This window comes from Physella acuta, unplaced genomic scaffold (assembly GCF_028476545.2).
Source record: "Physella acuta isolate Inbredline_101_S28 unplaced genomic scaffold, ASM2847654v3 ptg000575l, whole genome shotgun sequence".
Lineage (NCBI taxonomy): Eukaryota > Metazoa > Mollusca > Gastropoda > Physidae > Physella > Physella acuta.
In genome coordinates, this window is record NW_026732094.1 from 171,801 (window position 1) to 197,761 (window position 25,961).

The 25,961-nt window shown below is 38.5% G+C and overlaps 1 protein-coding gene across 20 annotated transcripts in view; it reads right to left on the bottom strand.

Annotated features, from left to right (window-relative positions):
• Positions 1 to 25,961, bottom strand: part of LOC131946920 (calcium/calmodulin-dependent protein kinase type II delta chain) — a 121,839-nt gene that overhangs the window by 86,535 nt on the left and 9,343 nt on the right. For all 20 annotated transcript variants that reach the window (XM_059307945.1, XM_059307946.1, XM_059307948.1 and 17 more), the window contains one exon: positions 8,199 to 8,258. In XM_059307945.1, coding sequence (XP_059163928.1) covers positions 8,199 to 8,258 — 60 coding nt within the window. The remainder of the gene's footprint in view (positions 1 to 8,198; positions 8,259 to 25,961) is intronic.

Consider the following 25,961-nt stretch of genomic DNA (forward strand, 5'->3'; position numbering starts at 1 on the left):
ATAAAAGCACCTGGTATCAGTTATAACAATCTAATACGTAACAGATACATGGAAATGATACCAGAAATTTACGTCATTTTGAAACATATTACACGCCTACACGATTGCTTTCGGCTTTTTTTTTTTTAATCGGTGATGAATGACTGATTCGGGGTCGTTCAATGTAGGATTTTTTTTTAATCGGCTCGATTTCAAAAAAATAATCATTAAAAAAGTTTTAAAAAACCCACGTTTTCTGATTGAACTAAAAAGTAGAAAATAAATACTATACATCACAATAATGCAAGCGATCACTCTACTATAAGCGATCAAAAACGTGGGGCGGCGAAGTAAAAGTTATATTACTATTGATTAGATAATACTATTGACTTTTATTAGGGAGCTTGTAGAGAGTCAACAGTATTAGAAACTGTAATAAAATCACGGCGCCCCACGTTTTTCATCGCTTATAGTAGAGTGATCGCTTGCATTATTGTGATGTATAGTATTTATTTTCTACTTTTTAGTTCAATCAGAAAACGTGGGTTTTTTAAAACTTTTTTAATGATTATTATTTTCTACTTTTTAGTGTTTGTCTGTTTGTTTGCATGTAAATCTTGCTATCGATTTTATCTTTTCGATTTTTTTTTGGGTAAACGAAGACAACTCGTAAAAAGACAACTCGTAAAAAGACAACTCGTAAAAAGACAACTCGTAAAAAACACGTTGTTTGAATACGTTACTGACTAGAACACATAGATTTGAACCCGTGTCGAGTGGGATAGCAATCGTGTGCCCAACCACTCGACCATATCGTCTCCCCCAAACTGGCCTACCTCCTGTAAGTTTAAACTCGGTTCAAGCTAAATTCTCTGCCCCTAAGCCTGTGGCGACATGTGATCGTTCGCTTCACTGCGCGCGAGGTACGCGTCGCTGGTTTTTTTTCTAATGGCTAGCAGAGGAGAATTATATATATAGATTATATAGCGGTCTAAAATGCTCAATAAAATGTTTCCATTGATCAATTTAGTAATAATAACAATTGAATATTCAATGGTCATCCAAAAGAAAGCTTCTCTGAAAATTTCAGCGCGCTAGCTAACTGGGAAGTGCCAGAAATTTCGATCGCAAGATTTGATTGGAAAGACAAACAAACACACAAACAGAGAAAGCAAGTTAAAGAAAACGTGGGAAAAACAAATCTTCAAAATAAAATAAAGCTGTAACGGCCATACATACTGAAAAACCGATTTCGGTTTAAGAAGTCAGCCCTTGCTTAGAAAAACTAACACTATTTAAAACGTCACTCCTTGCCTAGACTGGCCCTGCTAGACACGCCTAGCCTAGAAAAACTGACCCTGTTTCAAAAGTCAGCCCTTGCCTAGAAAAACGGACCCGATTTAAAAAGTCAGCCCTTGTTTAGAAAAAAAAAACCTTAAGTGAAAAACGACAAGGGTTAAAATTAGTCTAAAGGTAAGAGATATCGGCAGACATTGAAGAACTGACGTAACTTGGGGCAGTTGAAATTGGAATGCCGGGACATTTGTTGTCCCCCGGGCAAGTATATACATTAAATCGAATCGGGTTCTCCAGCTCGGCCTTACCACGGTTCTTGCCGAACATAAAATGTATGCTAGCTACCGTACGTTCCCGAATAGGAATATCGATTGGATCTTCTGGACAACAAAAAAAAAAATGTATTATGATGTATCTTATTAAAATAGTACTTTTTAAAAGAAATAATCTTGTCCAATTCGCATCGTGAATCGCACTCGGGTCAAGGTCACCGGCGTGCACTGGTTGAGTAAATCACCAAAATTAACGATAATTTCACGAGGGCTGAAAAAATATAAAGGGCATGAGATTTTTCTTTCTAAAGAGGAGAAAATTAAGGGTCAACCTGGGTCAATTTTGCCTTGGTCCCTTATTTTTATTATTTTTTTTCATGTTGAAAATGGGACTGTTGACATTAGGTCTCGCCACTCGACACAAAAATTGGTATTTGGTTAAATGCGTGGGGCTAAAGGAGAGGGGTAAATAGAAGATGAAGTCTAAATTAAAATGTCGGTCAGCCACCGCGAGTCGCCTATAAAAAGCCCGGAAATCTGGGAGACTGTATTTAACGGTTGAAAGAGTACTGCAATCTACGTTACTATTATGTTATAGCTAAAGATAAAATATAAAATAGGGATTTTTATTTATTTGATGGACGATGTACAAATTACATTTTGTAATGCTTTACAAAGATTTTAGTGACAACGACGGATGTTATCTTTATCATCCAATAAGAATATTTAGAGGGATACTCTCGCTTTCCTCTGGTACTTCACTAAAAGATAAAATGAAAAGTTATTTTCCTTGACCGAACATGACGACGAGACAAATTCTCCTTTGGCCGAACAACACGTGAAATTTCTTCCATTGACCGAACAACATGAAACAAATTCTCCCTTGACTAAATAACAAAACGACACAAATTCTCCCTTGACCAAACAACAACACGAGACAAATTCTCCCTTGACCAAACAACAAGACGAGACAAATTCTCCCTTGACCAAACAACAACACGAGACAAATTCTCCCTTGACCGAACAACAACACGAGACAAATTCTACCTTGACCGAACAACAACACGAGACAAATTCTCCCTTGACCAATCAACAACACGAGACAACTTCTCCCTTGACCAAACAACAACACGAGACAAATTCTCCCTTGACCAAACAACAACACGAGACAAATTCTCCCTTGACCAAACAGCAACACGAGACAAAGTCTCCCTTGACCAAACAACAACACGAGACAAATTCTCCCTTGACCAAACAACAACGAGACGAATTCTCCCTTGACCATACAACAACACGAGACAAATTCTCCCTTGACCATACAACAACACGAGACAAATTCTCCCTTGACCAAACAGCTCGAGGAAAACACTTGGGTGATCTGTTGTGCGACCGGGGATGATTAAAGGACACCGAAATGCCAAATTGCCAATCGATCTGCCAGCGAGCAAATTGACACATCCGTGTCCAAATATGAATGATCGTGTCCTAGCGAATTCCGCTGATCCAGACATACTGTTGCCATAGCAATCCCAAACACACCTTATTAATGGCGCCATCAATGACTAGACGGCAGTGAAATAATGTGGGTATTTTTTTTTTCAACTGCTGCATGTTTAAATCAACGAAAAGCTTTTAACAGGCAAAAGGTGTTTTTCTATAAAGAAGAGCGGGGAAGAAAAAATAATTTCCAGTACCAAAGATTGCAGGGTGTTTACAGAGAGGAATGGCGATCATGTGATCATATTGACTTACTACACCGGTGCTGTTATCGACGCGGTGTCCATGGCAGTGTCTGACCATGTCTATATCATATACAAGGGGAGGCAATCGATTTGAGCACGAGTTACGCCCTTACTTCTTTAGCTGATTGGGACGGAAGTACTGTTTTGGGTACAGCTACACTAATTTGAGTGTTTAAAGTAGTGTCACTATTCATGTTTAGTAAACTAAAAAGGTAAATACAAGTGGGGATATTTCATCTGTGTAGTACATTATGATGTTGATGATCTCTACTGTCTATAGACAAGTTATTCTCCATTATGTTCGGATATAGGAAAATACATATTTTCCTTACAGATTTTGATAAAAAATATACTTTCGAGCTGTTTGTTATCAAGATTACTAAGGTCAAACCCACATATCTGTTAGTTGGCGGTATTTCCATAATTGAATCCATTTCATAATTAGAATGTATTTTTCAGGGTGGATGGTGCAAATGACTTAACCCAACACTACAAACCTCACAGAAAATTAAAAATAGCAGCGCGATCATTACTTAATAACCTTTAATTAAATGGAAAGCTGAAAATAAAATATTCAATAAGCTAAACACCGCAAACAGAATCTAGAGACCAAAATGATTACATACAATATTGATGCACAAAGCCGGATTAGGACTGGCAGCCAAGAGCGTGCGTTACTTTCTGTTTTTGTTCCCACTCAAGATTAACCCCCGCAGAACGTCAGGATGAAGGGAAAAAAGATTTTGTAGATTAGATTTTAAATGGAGTCTGGGGATGGAAAGAACAATGGAGCCATAGAAAAATGTAGAGCCTCTTTCTAGGTTTTACTTTAATTAGTTTTTCAAAGTCTGGACAATCATTTACTTAGTGGGAGAAACCGGAATTTTGTTGGGGTTTTTTTCTGTATCATAGAGCTAGAATGGACAATAGATGCAGGACAATTGTTTATATTGTTTATGTGTATACAATGAACGGTTGTATTAAAGTTTTTTTGACAGGGTTGATTTTTGTTTTTTGTTGCTGTTTTTTTTTTTTTGCGCTATTTTTTTTCTGTGTCATGGAGCTTGAATAGGATAATAGATACAGGACAATTTTGTACGTATAATCATTTTTTTATAAACTGTTTATGTGTATACAATGAACGTTTATATTAATGGTTTAATGGTAAAGGGTTGGTTTTTTTTCTGGGTTTTTTTTTGTCTCATAGAGCTTGAAATGGACAATAGATACTGGACATTTATACGCAGAAGCTTATTTTATAAATTGTTTAGTGTATATGAACGGTTGTATTAAAGGTTTTATGGTAAGTGGGTTTTGCACTGTACTTGTCTTCGGATAACTTTCGCTTTAAAACAGTATTGAGTCCCAGAATGGGTGCTTTAGGTATAAAACTTTATCAAAGTGAGAGTTAATCGAATGGCCCACAATACAAGGCTGGTGGCGACAACTGTTTTGATAATCAGAAAGTTATAAAATAACGTTTATAATCACATGCAATGACGAATATGCTAAAATATATCTGCGTTTAATTAAGGCTGGCTATATCAGTTACCGAAACTACTCGAATCGAACGAGATTTGGCAACAAGATTTGCGAGTTTTGAGAAATGTACTGCCGAAGACTAATGTGAATAGAGAACGGACAACATGACACTAAGCATTTGAAACTGCAGATAACAAATTTACTTTATGTACAACGGGAAAAAAAAATTAGACTTGGCTATGTATGGGTTCTACATTGAATCTATTAAAAATGTATGTTTATAAAATGTCAAGTAATACTTAGTCCAAAAACAAGTTCGTGAGTAGACTAGGGAAAAATGTCGAAACCTTAATCGTGACAGATAACCTTTAGGTCTAGACACAACGGGGAAATACACAAGTTATGGGGATTTACAGCTCCACCCCTAGGGGGAAGAGGGGGCGTGGTCAACTGTAATATTCAACACCAGTTCTCTATGACCCATGCTTGACCTTAATTACGTAGCACATAAATAATGTCATTATACATGAGCATACTAAATCAGTGATTCTCAGGGTGGTGGCACGAACTCACCAAATCAGTGATTCTCAGGGTGGTGACACCATGATCAGAAATAGGTCAACACAAAGCTACTGCTATAACTATGCAAATAGTCATGGGCCAATACTGGTTCATAATAAAATACTTTAAATACGTGCTGGGTCCCTAGAGTACAAGTTTTGAGAAGCACCGTATCAGAGTATATTTTACCGCTACAGATTTATCAAACCAACAAAAGGCTTGCGACTGCGCGTTCGACTGCTATTAACCAAACCTGTTTCCAGACGTCTATAAATTGATTAATGAATTCAAAACAAACAAAAAATAATATCCATAGCAATATCTAACAAGAAAAAACTATTGTTCTCATGTCTGGACGAGCCGGCTCCATTAACAGGTCACAACCTTTAACAAACGCAAAAAAACCAGGTTGACCTAAGTCCGAACGGTTCTAGAACTGGCCAACTGGTAACAAACACAACAGGGGTCAGAATTTTGGAAAGGGGCATAATCTGTGTGATGAAAGACACATGAAGTAGATTCGAGGAGGCTGAGCAGTCAATGATGAGGAACTTTGAAAGGAGTACAGGCTTAGAAAATCGGCCGGGACCAACTAGCCAGTGTCTTCTAGCGAAAACTTCAGTACACCTGTTTACATGCTATTTGTAGAAACATAAGTTGGGACAAACTAGCCAGTGTCTTTTAGCTAAAACTTTAGTACACCTGTTTACATGCGAACCAATAAAACATTTTAGTTTGACAACTGAGTGCACGGACGCCGAGAACAAAAGTGTTATTTTGAGGAAGGCTCTCTGCAAACGTCCACTAAACCGAACAATAACAAAAAAAAACTCCAGATGTGCCTTTTATCATTCAAATTAAACAAATTGTTAAAAATAAAATAAAATTACCATAACAATTTGTCCACGTGAGCAACACATGTAATAAATTTACACAATTTTTTTTTCATCGAAAGCGGTTCTTGACAACAAAATGCTCTTCAGCCCATCTCCCATTTGATGATGTCTCGGGCATTCATTATTACACTCATTATTTTCTTTATCAATTTTCCATACCCCCATCCGTCCTCGTCTCTGAGACAACGTTCGATTTTACTGCGTCTCTTTTGTCATCCGTGCCGAGACGACGAGAGGGGGGAAAAAACCTAAGCTTAGACCGCTGACAGCCGAGTGAATAATTAATGAAAAAGTGGCCAGGAGACAGGTGGCCCCCCGTGGTGAGGAGACAGGTGGCCCCTAAGTTACAGACACGGCTGGGTCATCAAACATTAAATAGAGGAATTTGCAACTAATGAATTTAAAGCATATTTTGGACAAGCCAAGGGCCATTTTGTTTAATAATACAAATAACAGAGTTGAATTGCTGGGGCGCTTCCTATGCTGCATTAAAGATGGGGGTGAGCTCATCAAAGGCCACAAAGAGATACAACAGATTTTCTGCAATTGTTCCGGCTTCTTTTTGTGCTGAAGTTAGTGGCTGCGTGTTTTGTTTTTTTTTAAGTTTGCTCTTTTTTTGTGAGCTTGCTTGACCGGATTGTTTCCCCTTTTGGAGAGCTTGTTTGTATGGTGAAAGCTTTCCCTTCTTGGGAGGGGGGGGGGGGGGTATGGCCAAAGTATTCCCTTCCTTGGGGGGGGGAGGGGAGGAGAGGCTTGTGTGGCCAGTTTTTTGCTTTTTTTTATTTTAGGAGGGGGGTGAGGGGGATTGTATGTTCATGGTTTTCGCTTCTCTGGGAGGGGGGCTTGTATGGCCAAGGTTTTTGCTTCTCTGGGGGGGGGGGGGGAGGGCTTGCATGGCCAAGGTTTTTGCTCCTTTGAGGGGGGGGGCTTGTATGGCCAGCGTTTTCCCTTCTTTAAAGTAATTGTATCGCCAAAGTTTTCCCTTCTCCGGGGGGCTTGTATGACATAGGTTTCCCTTCTGTGAAGAATTCGCACAACCAAAGATGTTTTACCCATCTTCGGTGAGCTTCCATATGGAAGTTTGCTATTTTCCAGGCCAACAAAATCTACTTCGGTCCACATCTTTTTTTTAAATTACCTTTTGTCAATGTTAAACGTATTTTGTATTTTCCGTGTATTGGAAACAGGTAGAGACATGACGTCCCTCCATCGCCCCACCCCTGTAACAGAAAATAGCCCCGCCCCTAGACACCATAGCACTAGACTTACACGTTTTTCATTAGGCGTATAAAAAAACAAAAATCAGCATTTTTTTTCTTGAGTGTTCTCAAACGGTGGTTCGTAACCTTGAAAGTCCAGAGCAGATATCGCGAATTAAACTTCCCTGGGTGGTTTTTTTTACAAGTGGGGGCAAGGGTCACAGCGCTTGGCGATGCGCGGAATAACATCACAACTCAACTCTTCAGCTAACCCCCGGCTTTTTCCCCCAGATAAGAATACAATCAAAATAATACTCCCCTGTCATTTGTAACACGCGCAATCAGCGAACAATGAGACACGCCCATGATAGTGAATGGTCGCCCTCCCCCCCCCCCCCCTACCTCCAACCCCGGGTTAAGAACTAGTTATTGTTTCACGCAAGCATCTGTTCCCGCCAGCGTGTCAGCCATTATCTACCACGGACTTCTTTCATCATCGCCGGATAAACTGCGCGTCTGGGACCAAACGTCTAAAATGTTCGAAAGCGGCAGCACTTTGAGAAAACGCAAATTAACACAAAATAACTCAGCAAAAAGGAATCAATACAATTCCCCGGCAAAGTCTGCGGGTTCGACAACTCTGACTGTCTTACGGAGGGGAAAAACCTGCACCACGAGACGCCGAGGGATGAGACAGTCGTGGCGTGACCGACGAGAGAGCAGAAGAGAGAAGAATCAATGTAATGATGCTATGGAGTGGGGGGAACTTACCTATATTAGGATGCTTCAAGAGCCTGCATATCCGTGCCTCCCGTTCCAATTTTTGATGGTCTGAAACGATAAATTTAATTTTTATGCAACATTGACAAAATTCTTTTAAATTTAATACATTATTTTTTTAAAACACGAAAACACGTACGCCTACATTGTTTATATAATACAATAAATACTTCAAAATGTGAAGGATTTTTTTAAAATATATATGTAATTGGTAAAATAACACATAATTGTGTGTACAAGATAATGGCAATGATAATCATGTATTTAGAGAAAACATGTCATATCGACAGAAAGGCTTTAGACCGAGAACAGAATAAAAAGACCAATTATGTGTATTATAGACTCTTTCAAATATTGCTGAAACTTAGCGCTTCCCCAGTCCCCGCGTGAAGTGGATGCGGTTGTATAAAATATAAATCACACAAATGTATGACAGGTAGGCCTACAGTAGGAAAGGTATACAGTTTTTATTGTGTGTTGCTCGCTCGTGTTCATTTCATTTCACGAGCTGCCTGTCGATTTTCTGGAAAAAAATTGAGTGTCGCGTGTAGAAAAGGCTTAACGATGGGGGAAGAGGGGTAGTTATTGAACGGAGCTTGGGTTATTACTAGTAATAATTGCTACAAAACGTCAGCGCTCTTCATTAGACGCACTCGGATTTTGAAAAAGCTTAGATACCACGTGAAGCTTTCAATTCCAGAAAAATTGTTTGTGACGGGTGCTCTGAACTCGTTCATTTGAGTATTACTTCATTTTACTGTAACTCTCAAATTTGCTACGGGCATTGTTGGAATCATATCTGGTGAATGTTACGCTATTTAATGTGCCGTTACGGCGCTAGATTCTGTTTATACGCCGGCCAGGCAGTAACGCATACATTATAAATGCGGCGTACACGTGACTTGGTCGCACGGCGGCCCCAATATCGAATTTAAGCCGCTAACCGTAAGCGATAACACATCGGTAGGTCAGGGTCATCGCTTGTGTCGTGTTGTTGATTTACTCTTGACTTGTGTGGGACAGTGAGTGATCCCCAGCCAATCGACCGACGCCATCATACACATAGTAGCTGTATTCCTTCAATCATATAAACCAGGGGTCTCCAAACTTTTCAGTCCGAGGGCCGCATTAACTATCAAATTTTAGTTCGGGGGCCAGTTAGTTCCAGGCATGTCTTTGATTTTTCTGGGCGAAGTTCCTCAGCCATCACCGACAAACTGTTTTTCCGTGGACAAAAAGATTTCCGCGGGCCGGATGAGAGGACATCGCGGGCCGCAGTTTGGAGACCCCTGATATAAACAGTTGTTTTAATCAAGGTCTTCGTGCCATCAACCATAGAAACAGACGCTTTATTCATGGTCTTCACACCATCAGTCATATAAACAGTCGCTTTATTCATGGCCTTCGCGTCATAAATCACACAAACAGTCGCTTTATCCATGGTCTTCGCACCATCAATTACATAAACAGTAGCTTTATTCATGCACTTCGCACCATCAATCATATAAACAGTCGCTTTTTTATGGTCTTCGCACCAACAGCCAATATAAACAGCGGCTGTATTCATGCTCTCAAACCAAATACACAAAAGCGAAAGTATTCATGCTGGTGTTAAACACATACTGGTGATTTAGAGCCCCCCCCCCCTCTCAACCCTCCTCCAGAAAAAGACCGTATACTTAGTTTTCTGGCAAAGGGTATGTCGTTAGACCATTTTTCATGGTCGGAAATCTTCACAGCTCGGCAGCAACTCTAAGACTAAGTAAAGCTCCCTTTTCGAACAAGTCGGTCCATGGGGCAAGTGGAGTAGAGTTCACCTGTTTCTTTTACCTCGGCATATAAAGAGATAGATTGGTCAGCACTATGTCCAGCCGCCTTTAGTTTCCTAACGGGGGTGAGCCATCAGATCTGGATGGACCTAGGGACCTTACTATAATAAGACTGTAGACTAAATTTAAAAGTTACAACACAGCACTCCTCGAAACGTAAATCTTTACTGCAAGACAGACCAAACGCATGTGGTACAAGAACCTGACCCAAACTTTATTAGACGACTTAATCGTGTGGGTTTCAACTGAAACAGCGGATACATGGGCTTTTGGTGCTTCTATCATAACCGGTAGGGAAGATGTGTTTTGAGTTAAGGTTAGGCCCAGGGTAGTGACACCAACAGATTTTTTTTATAAACTTCGATTCAGCACCATACGATAATTTAAGAATACTGCGTTTGCTACTCAAAATGTACACAACACCAAAAAGAAAAAGGAACACTATCTACGGATGAGTAGCGTAGTTTGCTAATTACGATGTTCACGTCATACAATAATACAGAGCGTCTATACGAAGGGGAGCACTAGCGACATCAAGTACTTTTAGTTAACATCAACACAGACAGCCGAGACAGTCACGAAACAAAACAAACGTCAATCGTGAAGGGGGAGAGTAGCTCTACGTCTTGTGTTTATCATAGATTAACCTTGTAACCAACGCCCGCACCGCGGCGCGCAAATCCCGCGCATGCGTGTAGTTATTATAACTCTTCCTTAGGTAAAGTTTCCATTTAAATAGTTGGGCTATAGAGTATAGATTGCAATGACTGTATATTACGGCATGAGGGTACAGGGGAGAGGGAGGAGATACATGTGAGTTAAAATAATGGATATCTAAAGTACAAAACTTCAACCGGGCCAAAAGAAAGTTATGTCTTTAAGAGGAAGATACTGGCAAAAGTATAGAAAAATCCACGGTATTCTGTGCGTAATAACCACATCAACTGTTTTGATTATTGAATATAAGCGGAATTTCTTTCAGTGGATGGAGGGTGGAGGTGAGGCACAACCACATCCACCGCCCCGAGCCAAATAGAAAAAGATATATTTTTATATAGAAAGTATATACTTCAACCAGTGTCTACCCCTCCCTCACAACCGTAAGTTTTAAGTGCCCCCCCCCCCCCCCCCGAGATAAACGTCTTAAAGAAACACTGAACATGATAAAGTTCTTGCAAGTTTTATTGAATCATGCGATTCAATAAATTATGTACTGAACAAAATCATAGTGGCAGTGACGTTCGGTTAGGCATAGCATACTGATTTCCCCTTAATAAATGTAATAGAAGAAATCCTAGGACTAATACGTTCTAATTAAGTGGTTTGGTTTAGCTAAGCTAATAATACCAAAATATCACGGAAAATCTCGAATAAACGAAGGTTTGATTAGCAAAATAAACGAAGATTGTATTAGCTAAATAAACGTAGTCTGTAATTAAATTAACGTAAACGTATTAGTAAAATAAACTCTAGTTTTTATCTGTGAAATAAATGTAGTTCTCTATGTTCACTGTCAGAACTAAGTTTATAGCAATCAAATAACCGTAGATTACAGAGGATAAAGAAACTTTACGTCAATCAAATAACCGTTTAGGGTATATAAGATACAGAAACTTTATATTAATCAAATAAACGTAGACTGTCGAGGTTCACTAAACGTAGACTGTAGAGGTTCACTAAACCTAGACTATAGAGGTTCACTAAACCTAGGCTATAGAGGTTCACTAAACCTAGACTGTCGAGGTTCACTAAACGTAGTCTGTAGAGGTTCACTAAACCTAGACTATAGAGGTTCACTAAACCTAGACTGTCAAGGTTCACTAAACCTAGACTGTCGAGGTTCACTAAACCTAAACTGTAGAGCTTCACTAAACCTAAACTGTAGAGCTTCACTAAACATAGACTGCAGAGTTTCACTAAACCTAGACTGTAGAGGTTCACTAAACCTAGACTGTCGAGGTTCACTAAACCTAGACTGTAGAGGTTCACTAAACCTAGACTGTAGAGGTTCACTAAACCTAGACTATAGAGGTTCACTAAACCTAGACTGTCGAGGTTCACTAAACGTAGTCTGTAGAGGTTCACTAAACCTAGACTATAGAGGTTCACTAAACCTAGACTGTCAAGGTTCACTAAACCTAGACTGTCGAGGTTCACTAAACCTAAACTGTAGAGCTTCACTAAACCTAAACTGTAGAGCTTCACTAAACATAGACTGCAGAGTTTCACTAAACCTAGACTGTAGAGGTTCACTAAACCTAGACTGTCGAGGTTCACTAAACCTAGACTGTAGAGGTTCACTAAACCTAGACTGTAGAGGTTCACTAAACCTAGACTGTCGAGGTTCACTAAACGTAGACTGTAGAGGTTCACTAAACGTAGTTGCATCAGTTTTTAAATAACGTCTGCACCAACAAACAACAAGGTTAATAAAGAAATATATGCGCCAGTGAGAGGAACAGCGGGTGACATATACAGTGTGAACGTTGACCTAGTTTAAACGAGTTTACCTACATGAAGAGATTAATAATATCTCAAAACAGTATGTGTGGAATTAATAAACAATGATACATACAAGTTTTTGTTAAGTTGTATACAGTATATATAAACATTAACACTATACTTAGAATTGTTTGTTTACGTTAAAGTTTAAAATAACCACGAAAACAAAACTAAATGCCACCAATGAGATGGTAGCTTTTAAACTACACCCTACAGTCGTGTTGGTATACTTAATTAGGGGCTATAGAAAGATTGCACAAATCATACATATATATCCTCTTTATAAGATCTAGCTATCTATTTCCCAGATGAAGTAGAGCTCATATGTTTCTTGACCCTCGGCATTTGAAAGGATAGTGTGGTCAGCACAATGCCTAACCGCGTCTGTTTTCCCTAACGTGAACTAGGTACCCATCAGAGCTGGGGGGACTCAAGGAAGTTCCACTGACTTGAACCCGGATTCGAACTCGAGACTTTCGAGTTATCAGCATAGCGCGCTACAGCTAGACCACGCTGTCCGATCTAATCTGCATCATATAAAATTATTTTTATGCTAACTAAACACTGTTATATTGAGAGAAAAAAAAGTTAAATGTTCGACTGTAACCGCACTAAACAAATTTCTATACATAGACTAAAAAACTGTTTATTGAAGAAACATTCATTAAAAAAATAATACATTGGACGAGATGGCGGCTAACTAATCCGGTTCTCAGATCTCAGACTATAACGCGGAATAAACACATAAGTCTTGTAAGCTACGGTTTAATTCATGTCAAAAACAGTGAAAAGCGAGCAGAACATTACAAAGGAACTGAGGCTTAGCATGGCAGACAGTAAACAGACACGACTTAACACAAAAAAGAGCATTATCAAGTCTAACGATTTATTTTGATAATTGAAACAGGTATTCTATTATAGGGAAGAAATGTAGTTGATTTAATTATTCAAGCATTTTAAAGCAACAGTGGAGTTGTAAACCTCTTGTGATATCCTACTAGTGTCTGTATGTTACTGGTATCATAATAGGGCATCTTGTATTATGAAAGCTGTGGTGCGATTCTGTCATTTAAACAACACTTCCGATAATCGGAATTTAAATAACAACACATACAAGTATAGCTATTTAACTTTTTATATGGCTGATCATGCCTAATCTAATGAAAACCTTAAGATGAGACGTTGTTTTGTAGTGGGCTTTTAATACTTCTTTGATTTCGACAAGTTTTGACGGTTCGGTATTATCAGTTTCAACGGGATGGAAGTTACCCGAACAATTTAACAATAACAAAAAATTCTACTGAAATAAAGTATAGCGAGGGTTAAATTTACCGAGAAAACGTGGGCGATGCAGAAACACAACACACCGTGCCACTCGACCAGGTAAATAAAACAGGTGAACACCTGTGGCAGGAGTCGGCAGGTATCAGGTGTTGAAACTCTAAACCAGCGTGAGTACTTTGACACGGCTACGACAGGTATGTGGACACAACTTCAGACCTTGTAACACCGTTGTCGTCCCCCGTAAGACGGTATCAAATAGCAGACTTGTGTCAGTCATACCCCCATGCTATTCAACCTTTCCTCTTCTACGGCTCTTCAACGGTCGTTCAAAGGCACATGAAGAGTTGTTTTTTTTTTTAAAATGGATAAATGGGGAAATGAAAAACACGAATATCCGACCACATTGTGCTAGAGTACTTCTAATATTTTGACCATATCTGAAGTCATGATGGTCGGAAATCTTCATAGTTCGAAAACCAATATAGGACTGTAGGTAGAGTACCCTTTCAAACTTGGTAGTTCCATTAAGGTGAAGTAGAGTTTACCTTTTTCAGTGACTAGGCATTTGAAGGGATAGTGTGGTTAGCACTATGCCCAACCGCCTTCATTTTCCCTAACGTGAGTCGGATACTCATCAGAGCTGGGTGGACCCAGTGACGTTCTAAGGACACGAACCAGGGATTCGAAATCGAGCCTTTCAGGTTAGCAGTCGCATACTCTACCATTTGACCACGACATCCCACGAAGATGTGATGTAACGTTTAGGAAGTCCGGTAGACTATATTTTTCACCCTTAGATCTGAAGAGATTCTGTTGCCTGAAGTTATAAAATTGTAATGTGACTACCTTTTTTTTTCTCTCTTGGGTCACATTTGGTGTAACACAGTGAACACACTCTAATAGTTTGGGAACTGTTTCTAGACTTCCTTTCACACCCTCAACTTTCTTTGATAGAGAGACCTAGACCCATTTGGACAGAACAGCCCGCGATGTTCTGAAATAAAACGTAAACCACACAAGAAACGGCGTTAGCCTACAACCAGTTGTTTTTACACCCGTGTCAACGCCTTTTTCGGGTTCGACAATTAGACATCTAACGCGTTCGTGGAGTTTTACATAAATGTTTGATAACAGCAAATGTTCCAGCTTTTTAGGGGGCTCAACAGAATTTCCAATAGAGCTATAAATTTTGCAATGGAAATTGAGATGAATTGGACATACACTCGGGGAAACTTGAGCAAGCGACACTCGAAATGGCTCTGCAAGAACCCCGGAGACTCACGCAAATGAGGAAACCCAGCAACCATTAAGAAGGGAAGGGGTGAGGCGCGTATTGATATAATGAATAAATAAATATAGAATACGGTTAGACACTAAAATTACTAAAACGATTGAGATTGTGTTAGGCTATGACTTAAATAATAAAGTTGAACCAAGAAAACTGAGATATAACTACAGATAAAAATGGAAGGAGCGTGTATACTAATGAAAATGTTTTGTGATGTGTATATGATTAAGAATATCTTAATCTTACTTTTTACTTTTAGAGAGACATCGATTATTAAAAAAAAATATTTAAAAAGCTATCTTTAACACCACGTCTCTATACGTCTTAGTGGCTTTGGTAAAATCCTCTTCAAAATATTATTGTAAGTGTTTTATTGAAATTTCACTAAATCCCCCGAGTGGGTTAGAATTTGACTTTAAACACATATATACATTTTCACCCAGTGAAGATGTGTTTTTCCATTGAGAAACAACGTACAAAAGCTTAACTCCCATGACTATAATTTTTCACGGTGTATTTGTTCCATTAGCACCGAGACGCCTCAAGGCACTCCGTGTGATATTTTCTCCCCGACATATCAATGGCCTAAAGACATGGAGAAACAGCCGAGTAAGTGGGTGTGGAAGGAATGTCACCGGTACAGATCAATCGCACTGCCCTACATAAAACCCAGTTACCTGCCTACACCTGGATTGCGTCACTGTTTTGTCAAATACTTAAGTGAATGACGTGAACAGATGTCGTTACCTTTTTTAAAAAAAATCTCCAAGTTTAAAATTAGAACATGCCTCGAAAAATTCCCACCGTGAACATGCACCCTTTTCTTCTTCTGCCCTTACAAAAACCCCACCTTTTGTTAGGCGATAATTGTCAATCAATCAAATTTAATTAACAGCATATCATTTGTTGACTTTTAATTGAAAAATTAAGCCATATAATTTATTTTACACTGTTATGATATTGTTATTTTTAAACTATGGCAGCTTAACGATATTTTGTTTTAAAAGGTGTATAGCATTTTAAATGGCGTCTACAGTTTTAAGGCTACAACGATTACTCATATCCACGGCTCTCTAAATTAGTCTTTACATAATTTCAATGCTTTTGTTGAACTTTTTTTAATGGCAGAGAATTATGTTTAGAACAGGTTAAAATATTAAATGAAGGAATTTAGCTCTAATTTCTGAATTCTACTGATTTTTGTTTTTTGTTTTTTTTTACAAAATAGTTTGACTTGACGGGTCTTGTGTTCAAACCTTGGACAGAAACAAAATGTCGGGTGTTTTGGACAGTTCTAGTCCACAATGTCTCACTAGATAACTCGAGACAGCTTCACAACGTAATGTCCACACATCTACAGTGACCACACAAGTCGGTAGACTCAGCTTCATCCACCCAACTGACCGCTAGGTCAGTATAGAATTAACTTATACATCCACGCTAAGATACTGTCTCGCAAAACCGCATTAAAGGGGAGCAACTTCAAGTGGGACATACACAAGCATATTCATGTATGTTAAATAGTGTACTAGAAACAAGGAATGATCATTACACTCCCGTAGGAAACTAAAATGAATAATGGTATGGTTTTCGTTCGTGTCTAGTACCCCGAACGTGTCCACAGGGTACCGTGTACCAAGTATACTCGTTCCACGGTTTGAGAACTGTTAAATTTATTAACATTTTGTATCAATGTTTTACACAAATGCTTTATTTTAACTCAGTACTGTAACGAAAGAATACTTTAAAAGTGAACAAGGAATTCAACAAATTAACACAAAAATGCTGTGCCTTGTGTGGGACGAAGGATATATTCTCCCAAATGTATGTTAGGGCAAAGGATATATTCTCCTAACTATAAGATGTGGCGAGGGATATATTCTCCCAAATGTATGTTAGGGCAAAGGATATATTCTCCTAACTATAAGATGTGGCGAGGGATATATTCTCCCAAATGTATGTTAGGGCAAAGGATATATTCTCCTAACTATAAGATGGGGCGAAGGATATATTCTCCCAACTGCGAGTGTTTATAGAGGACCTTCGACATATCTTGACAGCTCAAGGCAGAATACGTTGTGTGCTATTTCCGACAGATGTCTGTAACGTATCAAGGCCAACAAACGTACAACGAAATACGCAACACGAGACAGATATTTATAGAACAGCAAGGCGCGAAATGCCCGGAGAACAAGCAAGGTTATCGCCGGGGTGTCGACTGCACATTAGGGACCAGAAGACGTAGAGCTAATCTATGGCCAACATTTAAGATGGGTTAGTAACTTTGTCTACCCCCCCCCCCCCCCGGGGAACGCCATTGGGGCTGGATAGCAATCAAGCGCCAAAACAGTCTGTCACAGAAACAAGGATAAAATCAATGGACTGTTATTTTAGGGACTGACACTTTACGCTTACTTCAGACTTAAAAAATCTCCGCTGGAAATGTGTCTTGGTTTTAAAGTAAACATCCCTCTTTAACCGAGCTGTACGCCGAGTGTGAGCAAGGAGACGAGTTTCCCCAAGCTAACAAACATACTTGTTTAAACAGCAAGTGGTACCGGAACTGTGGAGAATTGTAAATCAACACGCGATGTTATACCTCATATGCCACGAGCACTGGTTTATAATAGCTCTGGTACTTCCCACCACAACACACTACTCGCAACGGCCTTGCCATCTTTGCTAATACATTATTTCGCGCGATAAATTAGTTTCTGCTGGGTGGCTCTCCTGAACTCAGGGCTGGAAACCCCGTTCATCAATGTTTCCTGAAGCTTTTAGCAGAATTTTTTTCGCAGCGACAGCATCGCTGTACTAAAATGCACCGCGCACAATGGTGTGTTATTTACTTTATACAACTTGATGCGGGTTGCCGCTATTGATTCTGAGGTCGTCTCGGCTTACTTCCCTTGATTTCCATTACACACTCAGTGTGCCCGTGGCTTTCTGTCCCCGATTCTATCTCGTCTGCCCAAAAATAAACAAGTAAAACCGGTGGTACGGATGCTTTATTGCAGCCATTTTCCAAAGGCGAATCTTTTATAAACGTCATTATCAAACCAGTAAACATTTATTATCTGCAGCGCTTTGTTTATCTCGCATACCCCTAGAAGAAGGTAAATTTATCGTATCGAATTCAATGAAATGGCAGTATACGTTAAAACAGTGGTTGTTGGCCCGGGCAGATGGAACCCCAGGGGTTCGGCGAGTCAATCTCAGGGGTTCGGCGGAGACACACACCCGACTTATATGATTCCCGATCGAATTTTGTCGGTGCGGATGATAGAACTATTAAGAAGGTTTCGGTGAATGCACGCATGAAACAGGTGGGGTTTGGTACTTCCAAAAAATGTAAGAACCACTGCGTCAAAACAAAAATATTTTATATAAGGTGAATGTAGGAGAGGCGGTCGAGGACCAGAGAAAACCATCTATTAGGGTCAAATTTAGTCGTTCCTAAAGTCGTATGAAGGTTCTAATGGGCGCCCTGGCCAGTACTAAAAAAAACACCGGAAGAATGCAGCAAAAACTGACCACAAGGAATCATATAAGAACCATAGCCGACGTCAAACTTTTAAAGGGCTATTTCGTTTCCATAACTTTAGGTTACATTCTTTGAAATTGCAATCAATTAAAGTTCAGTTATTTAATTAACCTCTTCATTGAGATGATTAAACTTGTTTTTTTTTAATAAACTGTTTATTGGCAGTGCAGAAATCACATATAATTATTTATAGAAGCTTTTTTTTTCATTATTATAATTATTAATCATCGATTTTTTTTTTAAATACAATATTGAGCAAAAAAACATGATAAAAGAAATGTTTAGAAACAAAAATCTCGGATTTCTCACTTTCATAAAAAAATATCTTTGAAAGGCATCCAATTTCTCTGTGATATTCTCCATCACAATAAAATTTGTAACGACTTAACAAAACCATCAACTTTTTAATAATGTAAACGGACATTTCAAAACCCAGTGTGTTGGTGGGGTATTGCGTTTATTGTGTTATGAGCATTCCCACTAATGAACTTTCATTCCTTGTTTTTAAATAACCACAGCTCAACTGTATGCTGTACATTTAGCAGACCGGATGAAAGTGGATTTCGACAGAAAAGTCGGCAAGCAAGATTGATTCGCAGTTTGTTCCATTTGGAGCTACGGTTAACTCGGCTAATAGACCTCTCTCACGAATATATTTTAAGTTGTCTGTGTTGATAGTCGACACGTGACTTTATCTTATAGTATTCAGTGAGAATTTTTTTTTTAAACGAACTAACGTATATCAGGAACAATCCATAAGCTTACAAATAACCTAGTTTTATCTTTGCATTCAAGAATTTGAAGCTGGAAATCAATAACCTTATACGATTCGTGTTCGCTTAGTACAAACCAACCTAGAGGTTTTTTTCCTGCAATACTGTAACGTTTTTCTATTTTAAAATATGAACGCGCCCTCTAGCGGTGGGCATTCCAGACAGGTGAATTGAATATACTTGATAACACTTTTATAAAGCGTGGGCTTGTCTTACGCTGATAATATAAAACGCGACATTTTTAGCATTGTTTTTTTTCCCTTTAAATCAGCTATAAAGTAGGGCGGCACCCGCCCCCAATTGCGTCGTTATGCACTTGGGTTTCCCAGTCTAGCTCCCACGCAAGTATTACCCCATCCAATGCAAACCTACATTCTAACATGCGACTGTGACAGTTAAAGGACACGCCTTTAACTTTAAGATGCGCGCGCACTATTTTTTTTTTCATTTTAAACCGCGGAGGGTTGTTTTTTTTATTTAAAGGCCCGGTTAACCTTGTCACGAGCATTCACCTACTTGGGGTTAATCGTGTCACGTGATCACAGCATTAACGTATTCCCCGCGTGCAATTTGTTTTGTAAATTACAGGGTTATGTTATCAACTTGTAACCTACAATCTGCCTAACGAAAACATTGCTAAAAACCGAAATAATGAGTTTATATAGTTTATTTATTTTAAAAAAAACGCCAACGTATCAACTTGTAACCTACAATCTGCCTAACGAAAACATTGCTAAAAACCGAAATAATGAGTTTATATAGTTTATTTATTTTTAAAAAAACGCCAACGTAAGAGGCATTGATCAAGTGCATTCTGGGTTCACTATTTTCAAGATTCGCGAGTCGATTATGTCGAGGGCTATTTTACAATAAAAGCTGGTGCACTTACGCTGGTTTCGTATCGATTCCAGCCGTTATTTATTTCACCGGTCGTACAAATGAGCCAACAGAGCGTGTTTACAACTGTTATACGAACGTGCTAACATGGCAGATTTCGGTTTCTACACATTGGACGAAACGGCTGGCTGCATTTCGACGCGAAGTCATGGAAGAGTGTCATGAGATGTGATAACTCGCATTGTACAAATAAAATAATCAACTTTTAAACTACATTAACATGGCGTTATTTATTTATTGTTATAAATATTTATTATTCGTAACACTAGACGGAAGTGAAGTAAAAACTGGTTGCATGGAGGAGTGGAGGGGGGGGGGGGAGTGACAGGGTGGGAGGGTATTGTCCTACTTAACTAGACCCCGACCTGGCGTTTCGGTTCGTTTCATTTCGCGTGATGTCAGTTACGAAAGCTGCTAGGGGTGGAGGGGGAGGGGGGGGGAGAAAGTGTCTTTTCCAAACTAAAGAAACTTGTTCGTCTCTGCCCTGTGTCGGTATTTACATTTGTGACCTCGGCCTGAACAGTCATGTGACAAGGGACGAAAATAGCATAAAAACTTTTTTTTACGAAAAAAAATTGTTCCGATTTTTTAAAGAATACTTGTAATAAAAAAACAAAAATGAAGAATATATCTAAGCAGAACAAAATTACAGATTTACTTAAATAATAATAATATTCAACAAAAGAACTGTTAACAAGCACTTATTATACTCATTTAATAGTATACATCAAGATTCTATAAAAGATTACTGAATTTCATTGACATTTTATAAACACTTTATAGGATGTTATTTTTAATTAAAATATTTCTTATTTGCTTAAAGAACAAAAAAATTATGGTAATAATAATTTATTTAAAAGATTGACATTTTGAAAAGCAAGAATGTTAGAATAGCACTACAAAATGTTAAAAAAATAAAAATCACTTTTTTAATAATGTAATTTTTAAAAAGCATTCGACATTTAACAACGCTGAATGAATTAAATTGTATGCAACATCATAATAGGAATTCAGAAAGTTAAAAGGTAAATGTTAAATGCAAAACGCTAGTGTTGTTAATGATGTCATTCTGTTACTGCAAGGAATGTTTTTAGAAAATGGTTAAAGAAATAGAAAAATTTACATACATTTATGATAGAAAAAAAGGTAATTAACTCGTGTGTTTATAATGTGAAAGTTGGCTTGTTTATTTACGTCCAATGTGTGTAGAGTGCTGGATTAAGTTAGGGGCGCATGAGACAGAACCTCTAGTCCCTATATACAAGGGTCAATAAACTGACACTCAGAATTCCGGGTCTCTTGGACATTTCGGTCTCTATAGAGTAAGGGTCACTTAAAGTTTCGAGAAATCAAAAATAACAGAAGGGTTCAGCCCTAAAACAAAATAATTATTTTAAACCAGATACGCATTTTAATTATATAACGTCATTTCAGCTGTAAAAAACCCTGATTGCATCGTCCATTATCTTCAATGGATAAGACAGTGCCCCCGATAGGCATGAAGCATTGCGGTGCCGCTGATAGGCAAGAAGCATTGCAGTGCCCCCGATAGGCATGAAGCATTGCAGTGCCGCTGATAGACATGGGGCATCTAAGCTGCCGACTTTGCCTCCGGTGTAAAGCAATTTTCATCTTATATAGATCTATGCCTTATTTAACAACAAACAGAATATGTGTCGATTATTTTCTAAATTCATAACAACGGAGCTTTAACGTGATCCTGCCTATAAAAATATCATCAAACACATATTCCTGCACCAAGCGGTTTATATTATTACCTAGCAAGAGCAGGTGCGCATTCACACGAAACGAAATCACTTATCACACACCAATGGGGGTCAAAGGAATCCACGAGAGTTCTCTGTAGGTTTTCCGGAACAAGAGGTTAGCACTAACACCGAGAACTAGGTCGAGTTTTCTATGCAGGATGAGACACTGGATCTAAAACGGGTACTCCTGCATTAATTACACACGACAAGAGATGCGTAGATGGAGAATTAATGTCGCATATTACGTAGAAACAAAGTCAATCAAGAATAAGTAGCATAATGCTGCACTACAATTTACATGTTTAAAAGAAGGACATTTTATTTCCAAATCTGCAAGATTCGAGGAGTAAAAAAAAAGCTTCGGAAGGATATGTACTAGACACCTTTTGTTTAGTTGATCCTCTACCATTAAGTAAATTAGCACATGCCATTATGCATGTGATCTGCACGCTGCTGAAAACGTTTAGCTCTACATTCCACGCTTAGCGTTCAAACAACGTGTGTGTGAGAGCAGGGGTAGCGGGGGCCACAGGTACGTCCGTGAAGAGGTACGATAACGTACGAGACGCATAAACATGCGTGAAGCACAACCTGGCGTGGAGGCCGCAACATGCACGCCGACAATGTCACGGGCACTGGGGTCAAAGTTTTCACAACACTGATCTCATTCGAGAGCCTATGGGAGATCGTGCGTAACACGAGTCTCATGGGACAGCACGTGTAATATGAGTCACATGACGTGTGACTATTTGTACGTGTGTAATGTCAGTCCTCTACGACAGGCTATTTAAACACGTGTGTAATACGAGTCTTACACGAGTACATTTTTGAAAATGTGCTACAAATCTCGTACCTGCAACTATACAGATATATATATATATATATATATATATATATATATATATATATATATATATATATATATATATACCTGTTACCTGTGTGTAATTATAGACGTGTAACATAGATAAAACGCTACTGAAAATACTAGAAAGAGAGGAACCAGTATAGAAACACTATACAACACGTCCTCGTTATTAAGGCGGTGGTCATATATTTTATGCTTTACTCTCCTTTAATTAAATTTAAAAGAAAATGAATAGCAATGTTTTAAAAAAAAAAGAAAAATGTCATCTTCCTTTTTTTTTTATTAACGTAATTTTGGAAAAAAAATGCATTCATATTCTGACAGCGAGCTATTTTTATTATGAGATTTTCCTAATTAAATTATCAAACCCTGTCGTTTCATAAAATCCCATTGGTGGAAATGGTATTGTTAAAGTGCGTTTTATTCGTCTAATATGAGGCAATCATTGTGTCCATGTATAGTCTGAAGATGCACTTTACTTTTGACTCATAAGAAGTACAGTTTAGATAGTGGGTATGTACAAAACAACAATTACCAATTAGTCAGCAAAACCGCGAAACAAACATTCGCAACTTAGGAAAACAAAAAAAACTGTGGTCTGATTCGCTGAATCATCAAACCGGACACACTTAAAGCTTGTAGAAACGCTTTTTAAAAAAACCATCATTGAATACTAATGAAAAACTAGTCAACAGCAACACTGTATTTATAGTTGGCTACACATCACAACATCAAACAAGCAGGTGATCATCACATTGTAAAAGGGTAAACATCAACACCACGAGTCAAGGTGATTAAGTTTTGTAAACACCTCCACATCACGAGGTATTTATCTCACGAAAGTTGGTCCCCCTTCATTTATTTCATTTTGTAACCGGGATTTCCCAGCACGCCTGGCCATTATGTTAATAATCTAATCAAGTGGGACCACCAGCTATAACACATTAATGGCTATAATAATTAACATTTGGCGGGCTTTACACTTGTCTCATCGATGTGTGTATAACAGTAAATGCCAGCTCTTAATCAGCCTCGATTAATAGCTAATTATTAATTACCACATGTAAATCAGACAGTAGTTCGAACCTAGACGGTTACACCAGTTTAGACGGTTACGCCAGTTTAGACGGATAAATCCCCATTTTTTTATAATTGTAAACCAACTTGTGCAGACATTGTGTTTAGTCCACTAGTAAAAGGAATACAGTTTAACTTTCTCTTATCAACAGAACTTTTTTTTCTTTTCTTAAGAACCATATGAGAGCTTCCAAATATCCCTCCTCCCAACAATATCCCTAATTGTGACTGTTTTATTGCAAGGGTTAAAGAAATGTTAAAAATTGAATTTGATTATTTTCAAAAAAAAAAAAAGAAAATGATTTTTTATAGGAGAAAAAATAAAAATTAATTTTAATAAAAGCGAAAATGGAAAAGTAAGCACTAAATCGCAAATGTATAAAATGACATTGTAATTTTGTATAGACTCAAGATAGGAACAGAGATTGTTTACTAAGGATGTGGTTTTGTGTCATAAATAACTCACAAACATTTTTAATCACTAGTTTTAAAGAGCTCATCGAAGCCCCTTACACAATCTATACAAACACATATACGCCTTGCTGTAATTGTTAACTTTACTGTAAATAATTCTACCACAACCCGACGCCTTAGATGATTTTGATTCAAATCCCATCTTGAGGTTACCCCTAACCACGTATGTATTATCAAATAAAATTAACCCTCAGGCATTTTGTTTTTAAAAAGGCGAACCAACGTGAACAATTAGTGCGAGACGGAGTATAAATAAAACACTAGTCTGATGTTTCTTCGACCTAATTAACGCCTCGTATCTGCTGCACTCCACAACGTGTTCGGTCAGCAGCAGCTTTTAAAAACACGAGATTATATTCGGCCGAACGACACCAAAGAACCGACCGCTAATTCACGATTTATGTACAAGTCAATATCCAGGCAAATAAATCACGCACTGCGACTTTATTTATTAACAAACTTCGGATATGCCTCGCAATTTTTTTCCTCCTTTTCTTTTTAACAATACTTAATCTCGTTTGTTTTTTCTTACTGTAACCCATCGAAACGCAGGTGGAGGGGGGATCATTTCAAAACCTGTAAAAGAAGACTGACACATAATATAAATCTTATTTTTAAGATATAACTATTGTGCCATGGTGCAGACAATACTTTATTACGTTAGCTTATTCGAGCACTTGTGAAGGCGGCTTTTTTTTCTCACTCGGTTTGTCCTCCTGAAGTGAACACAGAGGTCGATACTCGTGTTACACGAGCATTTGCCAGAGCGTTTGTTTTTTTCTTCTATTCGGTGTTTGTTTGGTTTTTAATTTTAACATATTTGTGACGGTATGTGTTAAAAATAAATGCAATTGCACACTGTATATTCGAACTATTGCAACCATACGGGAAAATATTTCATCACTGGGAACTAGCCCAGATGAGGCTAAATCGATCTGATTCGGCGAAATATAGTGAAGTGTACTTTAACGTTGGGGGTGGGTGTTATTTGCTTGGTTGCTATTTGTTGTGTAAAGCTCATGGTTGCTAAACTGAAAGTCCCTAGTTCGAATCCCCGGGCAGGCGAGCTTCGATAGCCGAAGACAACAACCCATCTAGGAAAGAAAACTCCCAAATCAAACAACTCATGCTAATATGGCATCACTGGGCCAATGGCCTTCCAGTAAAGGTCACCGGCCAGGGCGCAACAGTTCCTAGATGAACTTCATTGCCCGCGTGTTCGTGACCAAAGCGAGCCACCAAGATGGAGGCATCCGGCTGTGGTCAGGCAAGGAGAGTGGTAGGCGCCGCCATGGGACACTTAACCCTAGACACACTACACTGTGGTGCCCCAACGACCCTTTTTTTTTTCATTTATATTAGGGGATGTAGGAAAGAAATCTTTATTTTAAGAAAAAGAAGGGGAAAAAACGCTGAAACTTTTTTTTTAAAGAATAGACTGTATCGTAT